Below are 15,880 nucleotides of genomic sequence, written 5' to 3'. Positions count from 1 at the left end.
TGGATGTGTTTAGAAAAATGGTGGGCATGGGAGGGAGGGGGTAGTTGCCCTCCCATAACTTTCGACTATTAAAAGTGGAACTAGCCCCTTCGATTTCTAATCAAATGAGCCCTTTTCGAACAAATTTGTCGATACAAAGTTTCCCGGTCTAAAAAAAAAAAAAAGAATACTTTGTGCCCACGTCGCTCTTTACTTTTTTTTACATTGCGCTGCCTATGATCAAGTCATGGGGGTCAAATAAAACCATATCTAAAATGGATCATTTTGACATATTGTAGGCCATTTTATTTCAGTTATTTATTTCAGTGTTACAAAATTATTCATTGATTGCTGTTTCAATACAGTCCATTTTTGGTTTTCCACAGAAACGGGAAAATATCATAAATCCCTATAGGTAGCACTAGTAAGTTTGTTCACTTAAATTAAGTTGTATGTAAACTATTTACAACCAAATCAGAAGTTATTTCTTTATCTTAAACTTGTTGTGTTCCTGCAAGATGTATTTCCTCTATCTTGGGAACAGAATAAATACTTTGGGCATTTATTAAACTTGGACGTTCAATGATTTTTTTTTTACTTCTGACTCGTGAGACCACCCATAGTCCTTTACTTCTGGTCACTTCCAATGTATGGGGCTACTCATAGTCATTCAACACACTGCCAGTCAGTTATAAGAACACAATCTATAGTAGTTTCAAGTCACCCCCTACAACATAAAAGAGTGGTAGGATTGATTTAAAGTGATTGCCAGCTTATCAGGTAAAGTGAAAGGCATGATAGTTTCATTTTCCCTAATAAACAAATAAATAAAAAAAAGTTTTGACCTTGAAAAGTATTAGTATGGACTTTGCACACCACTTAAATCAACCCGCAAAATTCAGTGCTGGAAACAAAATTTTCAGTTTTGTCAAAACTTCAGTTAAATAATCACATATAATAGCCCAGAACTTCGACTTTAATTTAAGCCATTGTGGGAATCTCTAGAGGGCATATTTAGGCAACTAGGTAGGTTCAAAATTTTTTTTTTCTTTTGGTGTCATGTCACCTCCAGGCTTCAAGTCACCCTGCCCTACAGTACTTAATGTTTGAATGATTTCTATTGATGAATATAAAGTAATTAATTTACTATTACGTAAAGATCGGGAGATATAAAGCAAAAATTTAAGACACTGGTAATAGTTGGTCTTGATTTGTGTCAGATCACTAGCATTAAAAAGTACTTCTAACACCAGCATCAAGAAGCACAGCATGATCGCTTGGGCTGGAATACAGTTTATCTCCTTGCCTTGTCTGCAGACAAGGCTTGTCTTCGTCAACAACTCTGGTTTCCAACTATTTATGAAAACGTACTTGTTTAACTTCCATTTTAACATCCCTAAGAATCTGACACCAGTAAGAGCTAAGTGATCTACAGTGAAACCTAGCCAGCAAAGGAAATCTGATTGTGGAATAAGAAACAGGTTGCAATCCATGGGATTAGATCTTCCAACACTACTAAACAGAAAGTGTTAAAATTTATCTACTTTGAGAAATAACCCTATATTTCAAAAAGCAGAGGCCACTAAATGGACAGAAAGCAACAGGTCAATTTGACAACAGCTAATGAGAAACAAATCCTCAACAAAGGCTAATCACAATCAAACAGTTCGTGGTAACGAACTGTAAGTAAGGAGCGACCCGGCTCAATAGTAACCGAAACTCTAAAAAAAAGGAATTTTGATATCAGTAGATACATCAAAAGAATTGGATTTTTATGCTGATTTCAAATATATAAGTTTCATAAAACACCCCCTAAAAGTCATAGAATCATAAAAAAACCATCAGATTCAGCGTCACAGAAAACCCTACTGTAGATGTGTCAAGCTCCTATCTGCAGAAATGTGGAATTTTGTATTTTTTGCCAGAAGAAAGATCACGGATGCGTGTTTATTTGTTGTTGTTATTTCCCGTGGGTGATCGTATCGATCCAGTAGTCTTAGAATATCGTGCGAGGGCTCTTTCGAAAGGAAATTAAAAATTCTAGTGCCCTTTTTAAGTGGCCAAAAAAATTAGACGGCACCTTGGCCCACTCCCACGCTCATTTTTTCCCAAAGTCACCCAATCAAAATTTTGAGTTAGTTATTTTGTTCAGCATAGTCGAAAATCTAATAAATATGTCATTGAGGATGACTTAGTCCCCCAAAGTTCCCAGGGGAAGGGCTGCAAGTTATGAACGTTGCCCATTGTTTACATATAGTATTGGTTATTGAGAAGTATACAGACGTTTTTAGGAGATTTTTCTGGGTGGGGGGGGGGGTCGGAGGAAGGGACATGTCTATGAAGGGGGTGCCGGATTTCCCAGCATTATTTAAAAAAGACCAGAAATTAAATAAAAAAAAAATCTTTTTCAGCTAAATGTAAGGAGTAATGTCAAAACTTGTAAGAGTCAAAAATTATTACGTATATGAGTGGGTTCGCCTCCTAGTCAATACCTCGCTCTTTACGCTAAAGGTTTTTTTAGTACTTTAAAAAGAGCTATTTATTCTAATTAAACGGACTTCGTGATTTGAACAAAATTCGAACTTTAGCGTAAAAAGCGAGGTATTGACAAGAGAGCGAACCCCCTCATATACGCAATAATTTCTGTTCGTTTTAAGTTTTAATGTTACTCCTTACTTTCAGCTAAAAAAACTTGTTTTTTTATTTAATAAATAAATTTTTAATAAAAATTTAATAAATAATTTTTTTATTTAATAATTTTAATAAAAATTCACAAACAAGGATTTTTCAAAAAAAAAACATCATAAATACTAAGCCACAAATAAGAATGCAAATATCAAAACTTCAAAATCAAAATCCCAATGGCATTAATCCCTAATTGAAAAAAACAACTGAATAGCAAATGCTGTCAAATGCTCCATAAATATTTAAAACATACAAATGCAGACCATACCAATTTGGACCGGCCTCCTTCAAAATATGAACAACAGCCCAACTAGCATGTTGATAACAATAATCTACTGCTCCCTGAACCTCAATTGCTAAGTAGTATATTTAACCAAACCAAAAATATGTGACAGCAATATACACTCAAAAAAGTTACTAAGCATACACGCTATGGCAATAGGCCTGTAACAATTGCAAGAATTTGGATCTTTCCCTTTCTTCAAAATAGACATCACATTGCCACATAGGAAAGGCCCATGGTCAAGGGAATTAGCAACACACATTTGAGACAATAATGGCAGGAGGAAATAAAGTTCAAGAGAACTTATATCTAAGTTATTCACACGAATACTACCAAGGTAAAACAATTCAGATTTAAGACAACAAATTTACTTTACCAGGCTATGTTTACCAGCTGGCATTAAGTGTTTTGACAGCAAAAAAATTCAGAATAATTAAAAAAATGAGCAACATAATTAATTTAGAAGAATTTTGGCATGCAAATGAATGGGTATTTGTTGGCAGTAGTTGTTATGCAATTATGGGAGGTAAACTGGCTGAAGTGTCACTCTTTTAGATTTAGATAGTTTTTACTTTGAATCAGTTCTAGGTGAGCGGTGGTGAATGAAGCTTTGAAAATTTGTTGGGGGTATTTTTATATTTTTGGGCATTGCATTTTTCGTAGATATTCCACAGGTGACACTGTGGTAATGGCAGGCGCGCTCATTAGCCTGTGTCAGGATGTTTAAGCGCCGAAACCCGTATTGGCAAGTGAGTTTTCCTCTGAGGAGCCTTGATATGTGGTGATTACGTTGGGAATATTAAATTTTGTAGACTTGAGTTACTTTGGCTTGGTTTTGGGGAAATGATTTATAGTTATTAATCGAACATTTGCTGTATTTTGGACGTGATTTTTGGACAACTGGTTTGGATTTACTGTCTTGTACTGGGTGATTGGATGGATGAGTAAGGTCTAGTGCTTGTTCAAGTGCTTATTTATCTCAGTTACTAAATTAGGAATACAGTTTTTTTTTTATTTGACCAAGTAATTACCTGTAATACACTATATATATATATATATATATATATATATATATATATATATATATATATATATATATATATATATATATATATATATATATAAGAAATTATGGAATTGTCAGTATGTTAGCATATCTCAACAACCGTAAGTGAGTACAAAGACAAGAGTGGATTTCACACCGGTATTCCCACCCTAGTAACTACTTTGAAAAAGTGGCGAATATTGTATTAAATTAGCATTAACATTTATATTATATTAAATGATAGATGTTTGCCAGGATAATGAACTTAAAAAGGTTCGTTTGCTTAGATATGACATGGACAGACCATTTTCCTTCATTTATTCTTTTGGTTTCAAATTAAGGGTGTGTTTTTACGTTTAAATTTGTTTTGAAGGGAATTATTATACTAAACATGTCCTATAAAAGCTCGTATGTAGTATCTATCTACGTATTCAGTTCTTTTCTGTTTGGATCAAAGTCAAAAATCGAATTACTCGGTCAACAATATTGTTTTTTTTTCTTTCTTTTTTTAATATCCCGTTATGAGAATGATAAAAATGCATTTTATATTTTTTAGATAGGCAGTCGAAACACTACGATTTTTAATCTTCATGGAGGACTTTACATTTCATCCGAAATATTGGCCAGGCTTCACAGTGTGAAGAGGGTTGGCAGTTTAGTTTCATTAAATTTACCATCTTTTGTCAGAGCTTGGCTAAAGTTTCGCCATTTAGTTTACTTAAGCTTTCTCAAGATGCCAGTATGTTAATACAGTCAATTAAATTTTTTTAATCTTAGTTTAAACAAACTTAAATTCTTCTGCTATAACGTAGCTTCACTTTTGTCAATAGCCTAACTTAACTTAAACTTTCACAATAGCCAATTATGTTAATTTCGTCAAAATACTGTTTAACCAAATTTAAACTTTTCTGTTAGAACATAGCTTAACTTTGGTCAATAGCCAAACTTAACTTCAGTTTTCTCGATAAGCCAGTATCTTAATTTCGTCAATTAACTTTTGTCAATTTTAGTTTAGTCAAATTTACCTTCTTTTATCAGGACATAGTTTAACTTTTGTAAGTAAGCTAACTTAACTTAGGCTTAACTTAAGGTTTAATAAGTCAATAAGTCAAGTCAATTTTCAAATTTCTTAATATACATACAATTGTGTGGTTTCCATTAAATCAAATAAATTTCAATAATTGTAAATATTCCATTAAATATTTTCATTAATATTTCAAATAAATTGTCATATTTTTTTTGCATTGCCCTTGGTAATTTAAATTCTAAAGTGGGCACAGGCCTTCTTATGTGCAACAGAATTTATCTCCGTTTTTTATTTCAATCTAGCTCTTTACTTTCGTTTGAAAAAAATATATGTTTATTTAATTTTTGTCCTTTTTAATAATATCGACAGGGCAGTTAAGGGAGTTTGCCTCCAGAAATATATTAGCAGTTTTTAACTTACTTCCTGCTAGAACGTAGCTTAACTTTTGCCAATAGCCAAACTTAATTTACGCTTTATTAATATGTTAATTAGGTCAATTTTAAGTTGACCACATTACCATCTTCTGTCAGAACGTAGCAGCTACCTTTGCCAATAAGCACTTATTTGATATTAAAAGTGTTTTATTTTTTAATTGTATCATTGATTAGGTTTCTTTTCCTGAACAATCCAATAATAAAAATCCTTGTTAGGGTATGTTATACCCTTGTTAAAGGGCATAGTTAATAAAAAGATCATTAATAATTATAAAGGCATTCATTATTGACAAAATTGTCAAAGAGGCAAGCATTTTTGATGTCATTACACTTCCAAAACCAAAGAAATTGTGGGAAAATAGCGAGTTTGTCTGAGAAGACACCATCATGTCTCCAAATCTATCTAAAGCCGGAAAAATTCCTAACATGAAAAATAAATGACATCCTCAAAAAAAGCTCTCTCACAAAGTCGTCCATACATTTCCCATAATGAGCAAACAGAGTACCGGACGGATATTCACACCTTGAGAGTTAACACACTTGCAATAGAATCCGGGTCTATCCAAGAGAAAATATAACACGGAGCAGAAATCCAAATTCAGGGAGTAAATCCAAGTGAATACAATAAAAAATCGAATAGAGATAAATCCATTTGACCAGAATCAGCCCAAAATGATGAGCTTTTTTTTTCAGACAGTGAATTTAAATGACTAATTTGACGTGTTCATAAAGTAATAGATTGAACGAGATAAGGAAGTGTATTATTTGTACTACAAAGGTGTTCTAACGAAACTAAGTCAAAGTGCTAAAAAAAGGCCCATAACTACGGTTGAATCGTTGCAGTTTCTTCATATTAAAAAATTTGTGACATTTTCACAAATCAAGCAACATTTTTCTTTCAAAAATAAAATTGCTGGATGAAAAAAAGGTTTAGTTAAGGATTTCAATTTATAAAAAAAAACATGTACCTCGCGGAGTTCTGAGCCTCCAGACCTTGGGGAATTTCCATACTGCCCCTTTTGAATCCACATTTCTTTTCTTTTCTCCTAAAAAACAAAACAAAAAGAAATTAGACGTCACTATTCATTGCAAATAAAAGAAAATCCTGTGATTGATTTGTGATGCAGTTTACAGAAAAATACGAGTTTTGGTATAATAGAAAGATTTAATAAAAAGTTTTACCCAAGATTCTTGAAGTGATATACAAAAACTTATAAAACACTTTTTCCAAAGAAAATTAATAATATATTGTAAAACCTACAACCAGCAGAATTTGTCATATTATAAATCAAATAAAAGCAATCATAAATTACAATAAATAACTGTAAGGCTGCCCTAGTCCCCTCAATGCTACTGTTTCTTTTGCGCTTTAATGAGAAAGGTACAATTTTTTTGCCTTTTTTCGTCATAATATTTTTATAAAAAAAAGCATTAATAAATTAATAAATTTCTTTCCCACCGTATGATTTTATTTAAAACCAATGAAACAGTGATAAAAATGTATTGCACATGAAACTATATAGACTATTTTATGGATTTATTTCTGTTGGTTTCAAGTTTTAATGCTGCTCTTTGTCTGTCTTTACTAAACCTTTACATCAAAGGAGGATGGGTGAAATGTCCCAAAGAGAGCCGTTACAGTCCTAAAATTTCAAATCTTGGAAAATGGGAAATGCGGAATCCTTAGAAAGAGAGACCCACTTAACCTTCTGGCTATATGCCTACCGAGCACAACTGCACTTTAAACAAGATGTAATCACTTCAAAATGTCATCAGTAGACATTAGAGGGGAGCCTTGGAGAGACGATTAAATTACAGGCAGCGCAATAGTGCTGCCTAAGTAAATTACGATGTTGGCACAAAATATTTTTTTTTTCTTTTAGACCAGGGCCCTTCGTATCGAAGGAGTTGTCGTAGAAACTTTAAAAAGGGCTCATTCGATTGGAATTTGAAAGGACTAGTGCCCTTTTAATAGTCAAAAGTGATTGGAGGGCAACAAACAGGCCTCCCACGCCCACCATTTCCCCAAACACACTCAATCAAAATTTTTAGATAGCCATTTTGTTCAATGTAGTTGAAAAGTCGAAAAATATGTCTTTGAGGATGACACCCCCCCTCACCAGAGCCCTCAGGGCAAGGGTTGTAAGTTATGCCCTGGGGGCATTTAAGGTTTATATACAAAGGATGATCGTAGAAAATTCAAAAAGGACTCATTCGATTGGAAATGAAAAGGGCTATTGCTCTTTTTAATAGTCGAAAGTGATTGGAATCCAACTAACCCCCCTCTCACGCCCACCATTTTCCCAAACCCATCCAATCAAAATTTTGAGACAGCCATTTTGTTCAACGTAGTTAAAAGTTCTGGAAATTAGCTCTTTGAGGATGACAACCCCCTTACAGCCCTCAGGGCAAGGGTGGTATGTTATGCCCTGGAGGCATATAAGTTTGTTTTTTTTATAGAAAGCGTTGTCGTAGAAAATTCAAAAAGGGATCATTCGATTGGAAATTGAAAGGGCTAATACCCTTTTTAATAGTCGAAAGCGACTGGAGGGCAACTAACCCCCCTCTCACGCCCACCATTTCCCCAAACACATCGAATCAAATTTTTGAGATAGCCATTTTGTCCAATGTATTTGAAAGGTCCGGAAATTATGTCTTTGTGGACGACAAACCCTCCACAGCCCCCAGGGCAAAGGTTGTAATTTATGGCCTGGGGGCATGTAAGGTTTTATAGACAGCATTTTCGTAAAAACTTCAAAAAAGGCTCATTGGATTGAAAATTGAGACGGCTATTGCCCTTTTTAATAGTAGAAAGTAATCGGAGGGAGAATCACTCCCCCCCACGCCCATAATTTCTCCAGACCCTTCTGATCAACATTTTGATATGACCATTTTGTTCAACGTAGTTGATAGGTCTGAAAATTATGTCTTTGAGGATAACAACCCCACTCCTCCATAGCCTTCAGGACAAGGGTTGTACGTTATGCCCTTGGGGCATGAAAGTTTTTTACAGAAAGTGTTGAAGCAGAAGCTTCAAAAAGAGCTCATTCGATTGGAAATTGAGAGGACTAGTGCCTTTTTTATTAGTCGAAAGTGATCAGACGGCAAACGACCACCCCCCCCCCCCCCGACCCAGGCCCGTCATTTCCCCTAACACTTCCAATCAAAATTTTGAGATAGCCATTTTGTTCAAAGTATTTGAAAAGTCCAGAAATTATGTCTTTGAGGATACCAAATCCCATCAGCCCTCAAGACAAGGGTTGTAAATTATGCCCTGGAGGAATATAAGGTTTTTATAGAAAGCGTGGTCATATAAGCTTCGGAAGGGCCACAATGGATTAGTAATCAGACACTCCAGTGCTCTTTTTCAGAGTCAAAGTGATCGGAAGGCAGCAACCTCCCCCCCCCCAACAAAAACACATACGCCGTATTGTCCTGAAATGCATCTAACAGAATTTTTTAGATAGCCATTCTATTCAAAATAGTCTAAATATCATATAACAAGGCTTTTGGTGTTGTAAGTTATGCCCAGGGTGCATTTAAGGGTTTTATGGAAGGGATGGTTGTCTGACTTTAGAAGAGACTCATTTGGTTAAAAACTGAAAGTTCTAGTTCCTTTTTAAGCGGCAAAAGTGATGGAGGGCATTTAGCACCACCCTTCAAGGGCACCGACAGAGAATTTTCTAGGGGGGGGGGACAAATGCCAAAATATCAGTGGAATATATATTCAGATTTTTTTTTACGTTGGAATAAGTTTATTTTTAAATATTTTTAGGAAAAAACTCTTAATTAAAGAGTAATTAAATTGCATGCAAAATGCCACAAAATACAGTAAATTTTAAACAGCAAGGATTCCTGGAAAAGCGATCAATTTGTTTAATCACTAATGCATTTAATTATTATGCATTTAATAAGAAAATCAAACTCAAACCAAAATTGCAGAAAGATTGCTTCCATAGATTATAACAAATGTAGACGCATCTTTATGCAATTTCCTACACCTTAGAATAGTTTACAGAAGGAGTAGAGATACTCAAAAAAATCATCCTGCCAGCACATATACCCCATTTTGATTTTATAACAGTCATGTAAATGTACCTGTTTCACAACAGGACAATTCTCCCCCTCGAACTTAAATGCCTTATATATGCAGTCATTAAAAAAAAAAAAAAAATACAATAGCGAATGAAAAACAAAATATTTCATATTTCAATGATCTCTGTTTGGATGGGCAATCAAACAGTTCGTGGTAATGATCTATAAGTACAGAACGAACCGGCTCAATAGTAACCGAAACTCTAAAAGACTGAATTTTGATACCAATTGATATATCAAAAGAATCGGCTTATTATGCTGATTCCAAATATATAAGTTTCATTAAGTTTAGTTTTACCGATCAAAAGCTACGAGCCTGAGAAAATGTAACTGATTTTTCAAAAAAAGGTGGAAAGACCCCTCGAAGTCACAGAATTTTAATGAAAATCACACCATCTGATTCAGCGTATCAAAGAACCCTACTGTGGAGGTTTCAAGCTCATATGTGCCAAAATGTGGAATTTTGTAAATTTTTGCCAGAAGAAAGATCACAGAATGCATGTTTATTAGTTTTTTTGTTTGTTTTTTCCCTAGGGGTGATCGTATCGACCCAGTGAGCCTATATCGTCGAGAGAGGGTTCATTCTAAAAAAAATGAAAGGTTCTAGTGCCCTTTTTAAGTAACCAAAACAATTGGACGGCAACTAGGCCCCCTCCCACGCCACCTTTTTCCCAAAATCGTCCGATCAAAATTTTGAGATATCTTTTTTATTCAGTATACTTTAAAGGCCCAATAACTATGTCTCTAGAGATAAAATGACCCCCTACAGCCCCTGGGGAAAGGTTTTTAAGTTATAAAATGAACATATTGTTTTAATTGGTATTGGGAGTATGTTCACGTTTTTCGCGTGAGGAGGGGAGGAAGAATTTTCTGCTGGGAGGATTTTACACTAGGAAAATTTTACATAGAGAGGGAAGTTTCTAGGGGGTGAACTTTTCACTGGATATTTTACACATGGTGAATTTGCTAGAATTTCTATACAAAATCTCTTTATGTCTGGCTTTTTCTTTACCGATTCATTTTTAGGCGTGGAGATGTTAAGGGTAATTATCCGGGTTAAATTTTCTCCAGGATTGAATTGTTCAGGGGATATTTCTATGGGGAGGGGATTTTTCCGTGGAGGTGGAGCCAGGTATCCTGGCGTTATTAAAAAAACGATCAGATATTAAATAAAAAACAGGTTTTTTCAACTGAAAGTAAGAAGCGACATTAAAACTTAAAACAAACAGAAATCATTACGTATATGAGGAGGGTTGCCCCCTTCTCTGCATCTTGCTCTTTACGCTGAAGTTCAAATTTTGTCCCAATTCTTCAAAAACAACTACTGAAAAACAAAGATTGTTTAATTAGAAAAATAAGTAACTTTTTTTTGAAGTGCCGAAAAACAGTAGCGTGAAGAGCGAGGTATAGAGGAGGGGAGGAGCCCCCCTCATATACGCAATAATTTCTGTTCGTTTTAAGGTTTAAACGTTGCTCCTTGCTTTCAGTTGAAACAGATTTTTTTTTATTTAATGAAGCTTAAGAGATAAACATTTTTCTAAGGGCAATGAAAAAAGTATGTTAATTAAAGTAAAAGTATATAAAATGGAAAAAGTAATTAATAAAAAAAATTACAAAAAACAATAGCCTACTTACAAAAACTAAGATATAAACTCCCAGCATTCAGTTCTGTTGAGCAATGGCGAAGCGTTGGACGGATATTTTTTTTTAACAATATCGACAGTTTTGAACTAGGTTATCAGACACCAAAATATTTAATGCCTTTAGACTCAATTGCTTATAAAAATTAACACATTATCAAAGTAGTTTGTTCAAAGTAAAACATTAAAACTAAGATTTAAAAAAATGAATATTTTTAATTCAATATTTTTAATTTAATTTTGAATACAAAAAACCAATGTATTTGACACCTTTATGCTTCATAACTGCAAAAAATATGAGATAGCGATTTTTTTTCAAAATAGTCCAAAGAACATATAATAATGTCCCTAGGGATGACACAACCCCCCAACGCCCTAGGGATAGTGTTGTAAGTTATTTTATGAGGGCATATAAGGTTTTTATTGAATGGGCGGTTGTATAAACATCAGATGCGGCTTATTTGATTTGAAATTGGAAGTTATAGTGTCCTCTTTAAGAGTAAGTGATTTGAGAGCAAACAGCTCCCCCCCCCCCACGCTCATCATTTGCTTTAACGCCTCCAATCAACATTTGGAGATAATAATTGCATTCATCGTAGTTGAAGGTTTTGGAAATTATGTCTCTGAGGAAGACACCCCCCCCCTAGAGCTCTCAGGGAAAGGGTTGTAAGTTATGCCCTTAGGGCATATAAGTTTCATGTAAAAAGGGTGATCGTATATGCTTTGGAGGGGACTCATTGGATTAGTTATCATAAGTTCTAGTGCCCAATTTAAGAGTCAAAGCGATTAGAGCGCAGCTACCCCCCCCCCCCCACACACACACATATACACACACACAAACACGTCGTGTTTTCCTTGGATGTATCCAATAGATATTTTGAGACAGTCCCTTTATTCAAGATAATCAAAATATCACAAGGCTTTTGAGGTTGATACAAATCACCAGAGCCTGAGGGCGAGGGTTGCAATTCATGCTCCTGCGGCATCTCTGGTTATTATGGCAGGGGGGGTTGCACAGGCTTTAGAGGGGGCTCATTTCGTTAGAATTGGAAGTTCTGGTTTCCTTTTAAGAGCCAATAATGATGGATGTCAAGTAGACCCAGCCCCCCACCCAACTACCCCTCTTTTCACCAAATGCATCTGATTGAAATTGTGCGAAGGCAATTTTGTTTAAAATAGTCCGAAGAGCATATATAAATGCTTCCAGGGTTGCACAACCCACCAAAGCCCTGTGGCAAGGGCTTTAAGTTACGCCCTGGGGGCATATAAGGTTTTTATGGAATGGGTGGTCGTATTAAATTCAGATGGGCTTCATTTGATTTTAAATTGGAAATTATTATGCCCTTTTTAAGAGTCAAAGTGATTTGAGAGAACCCTCCCTCCCCCCCACATCCATCATATCCCATAAGAAATATCCAAACAAAGTTTTGAAACATCAATTTTTTCAGCTTTGTTCAAAGATTCAGTAATTATGCGTAGCAATAGTTGTAGTAGCAGTAGTAGCAGTATTCAAATAGCACCTTTTTTCAAACATCCCCTTCAACACATGATGACATTTTTAACGTGATGCAATCAACCAGTACCGAAGAATTGCTGGTACACCCTCTTGACCTCCTACATGGGTACAGTGTGTTACAATTCATTCCAACAAAACTACAATGTTGCCGACAATTTTAACCGTAACACCCTTGGGTTAACTAGTTACAATAGTAGTAGCAGTAGAAGTACAATTAATAGTAGTAGTCTTAGTTTTAGTAGCAGTAGCAGTAGTAGTAGTAGCAGTAATAATAATAGTAGTGTAGGAGTAGAGGCATTAGTATTATGATGCAATTATTGTCTTTCGGTTAGTTCAACATCCCCCACAACATAAGTTGTAAGTTTTAATTTCACACACGAAACTTTTCCTAAGATATTGCTGGTATGCGCTTTTGACAAACTGCATACGGATGGCAGGTTGTCATCCGTACAACAGGAAATATTCTCTGAAACTTTCCCCTTCATACCTTCATGGGTGGTGGATTTGAGCTAGCCAGAGGACACTGTGTGCAGTGGCGGATCCAGGGGAGGGGCGAGGGGGGCGCTCGCCCCCTAACGTAGTCTAAAGTAGTGTAATTTACTTAATTAACGCAAGTTTGCGTTAATTAAACTTGCTCCTAACGCAAGTTTATCGGATCAACCTATTTTGCGCCCCCCCCCCTAAAAAAATCCTGGATCCGCCCCTGACTGTGTGTATTCATTTAATGCTGCTTCTACGGTTACTGTAACTAACGACACTAATGGCAGAATCTTTAAAGTTGAATCTTTTAGGGAACGTTTAGGAGGAGTTTCAATTAAACAAAAAATCTATATGCATGCAGGTATTAAAAGGTCATTTTAGCACTATAAGGCATATAAGGAAATAGGCAGCAATACTCTATCATAGCATACAGTATTATCGATATTTTAAAAGAGCTAATTTGACAGAAAATTAAAAGTTCTAGTGCCCTCTTAAGAGTCAAAAGTGATTGGAGGGCAATTAGCCCTCCCTTTTAGCTCATAATTTTACAGACACTTCCGGTCAAAATTTTACGACAGCCATTTTATTCTGTATAGCTAATTGGTCTAGTAGCTGTATCTTTAGGGCTGTTGGGTAGGTCACCCCCCCCCCCACAGTTATGTAGTTTGCCCATTACGCTCAGAAACTAAATGTTGCTTTAAAATTAAATCAAAACACACTGTTTGTATGCTGGTTACCAATAAGACATCTCAGCAATATACCAAGAACGACTGAGGGTAAGTTCAAAATTTCGGGGCTACTTCTTTTAATACTTCCGCTATCAAAATTTTATTACATCAAAAAAGTGCAAGAACATGCAGGCTGCAAAAGACTATAGATATAATTTTTGGGGAGAGTTATCGACTTTCGTTCATTAGGCCATTTGGAGGGCGCGCTCGAACGACTTTTATAATTACTAGTAGCGTCACCATTTCCAATACGCTATCCGCCGGTAATAATTGCCGAAAAGGTTTCTCCTACTTACAGACAAAAGACTAGACTATAATTCTTAGAGTTAAACCTGAAAGATTTTAACTATTATTTTCTTTGTCCCTGAAAAAGACTATGTCAACATAAAACGAACAAAAACTAATAAAAAAGCTTTTTCCCCAAAATGAATTTTTCAAAAAAAATTAAAGAACTCCATTAAACCAAAAATGAACAAAAATAGAATCAAATAATCTACCAAGCATACAACTACCACAAATCAATGTCAATAACAAGGCCGTACCCATGATTTTTTTCTTTTTTGAAGGGGTTTTACTCGAATATTTTTTCGGGGGGGGGGGGATGGGGAGTTTACACAAAAAAAACCTAAAAAAAGGCGTATAAAATTTGTTTATATCCATTTTTGGTAAGTTTTTACGAGTAAAAAAACATTTCAGGGGGGGGGGGGCAAAACCCCCAAGCCCCCCCACTGGGTAAGGCCTTGATCAATAAATAAATGAAACCCAAAACAAACAGAAATTAAAATAAACAAAGAGTCAAACTCAAAACGGGCTATTTTCTGGATAGCCTCCGCGCCTGATGGAGAAAATCATTGTAGTTCTATGCAGCGCCAGTTTGTCATTTATTTGTAGCCGTATATAGAGAAGAACTAAAATGAGAGAAGCGCAAGATATAGAGAAGAACTAAAATTAGCGTTTCCTTTGGCTCAAGATGTGTCGGATATTTTTTTTGTCAGTTCTATGTCGTCTCTAGAAAGATGGCCTTACACGGTGACGCAAGGATTATGGCTGGTAGTCCTCCATTTTCTCCAAACTTCAAAAATTGGCATGAGTGTTGGCGTTCAATGGGGTTTAAAACCCCTATGCTTTCTCAAAGTCAGAATATAATTTGTACTTTACTGAAAAAAAATTCTTTTAAATGTTTTCACTTTTATAATTTTAAGAAATCTGAAATTAATTAAGATTTTAAGGAATAAATATCAGCATATGTATATTAAACTGACAATGCACATTTTATTCAACAAATTCATTTGGATTTTTTCAGTAAAGTACTCATTATATTCTGGTTTTTAAAAAGCGTAGGGATTTATAGCTCTACCCACATTAATTTCTGCTCGTTTAGAGTTTTACTCTGATGTTTAATCTAATTGCTGTTTGTTTTGGGTTTCCCTATTTATTGATACTGATTTGTGGTAGTTGTATGCTTGGTAGATTATTTCATTCCATTTTTGTTCATTTTTGGTTTAGTGGAGTTCTTTACTTTTTTTTGAAAAGCTTATTTTGTGGAAAAAGTTTTTTAATTAATTACCATAAAAAGATATACTGGGCGCCCATGAAGCCTTTATCCACTATTCATCTTAAAAGTAATTCACTAGCTTTATTTAACCAAAAAAGACGGCCAAAAAAAATTAACTCCTTTCGAAAAAAAAACAACAACAACAAACAATTAACCATAAAAAATTAAGGTTACTATTTTGTAGCCTAAACAAGCTGAAGAAAAATGAAAGAGGAAATTAGCTCCGACGAGCAATTTGTCAATTTAGCAACGTGATTTTTTTGTACTCTGGAAGATTATTTTTTTTCTTCAACAATGGAAGACAAAACACAAATATTTTTCAGAGGGTCACCCAAATGGTGAGAAAAATAAAAATAATATCAATAATATCCCACACATTTTACAAATTATAACGGAAGTCTCCCACACATCTG

General features: G+C 34.9%; 1 protein-coding gene across 2 annotated transcripts in view; it reads right to left on the bottom strand.

The window, feature by feature from the left end:
• Window positions 1–15,880, bottom strand: part of pcm (5'-3' exoribonuclease pacman) — a 221,926-nt gene that overhangs the window by 47,921 nt on the left and 158,125 nt on the right. Inside the window, exon 20 of one of the 2 annotated variants that reach the window (XM_089090490.1) lies at window positions 6,422–6,499. The exons of the other annotated variant lie outside the window; for it this stretch is intronic. Coding sequence (XP_088946616.1) covers window positions 6,422–6,499 — 78 coding nt within the window. The remainder of the gene's footprint in view (window positions 1–6,421; window positions 6,500–15,880) is intronic. 2 annotated transcript variants of the gene reach the window in all.

The sequence above is a fragment of the Artemia sp. Qi Xiang Cuo genome, chromosome 6 (assembly GCF_049724085.1).
Source record: "Artemia sp. Qi Xiang Cuo chromosome 6, ASM4972408v1, whole genome shotgun sequence".
Lineage (NCBI taxonomy): Eukaryota > Metazoa > Arthropoda > Branchiopoda > Anostraca > Artemiidae > Artemia > Artemia sp. Qi Xiang Cuo.
This window is presented reverse-complemented; position numbering and strand designations above follow the sequence as displayed.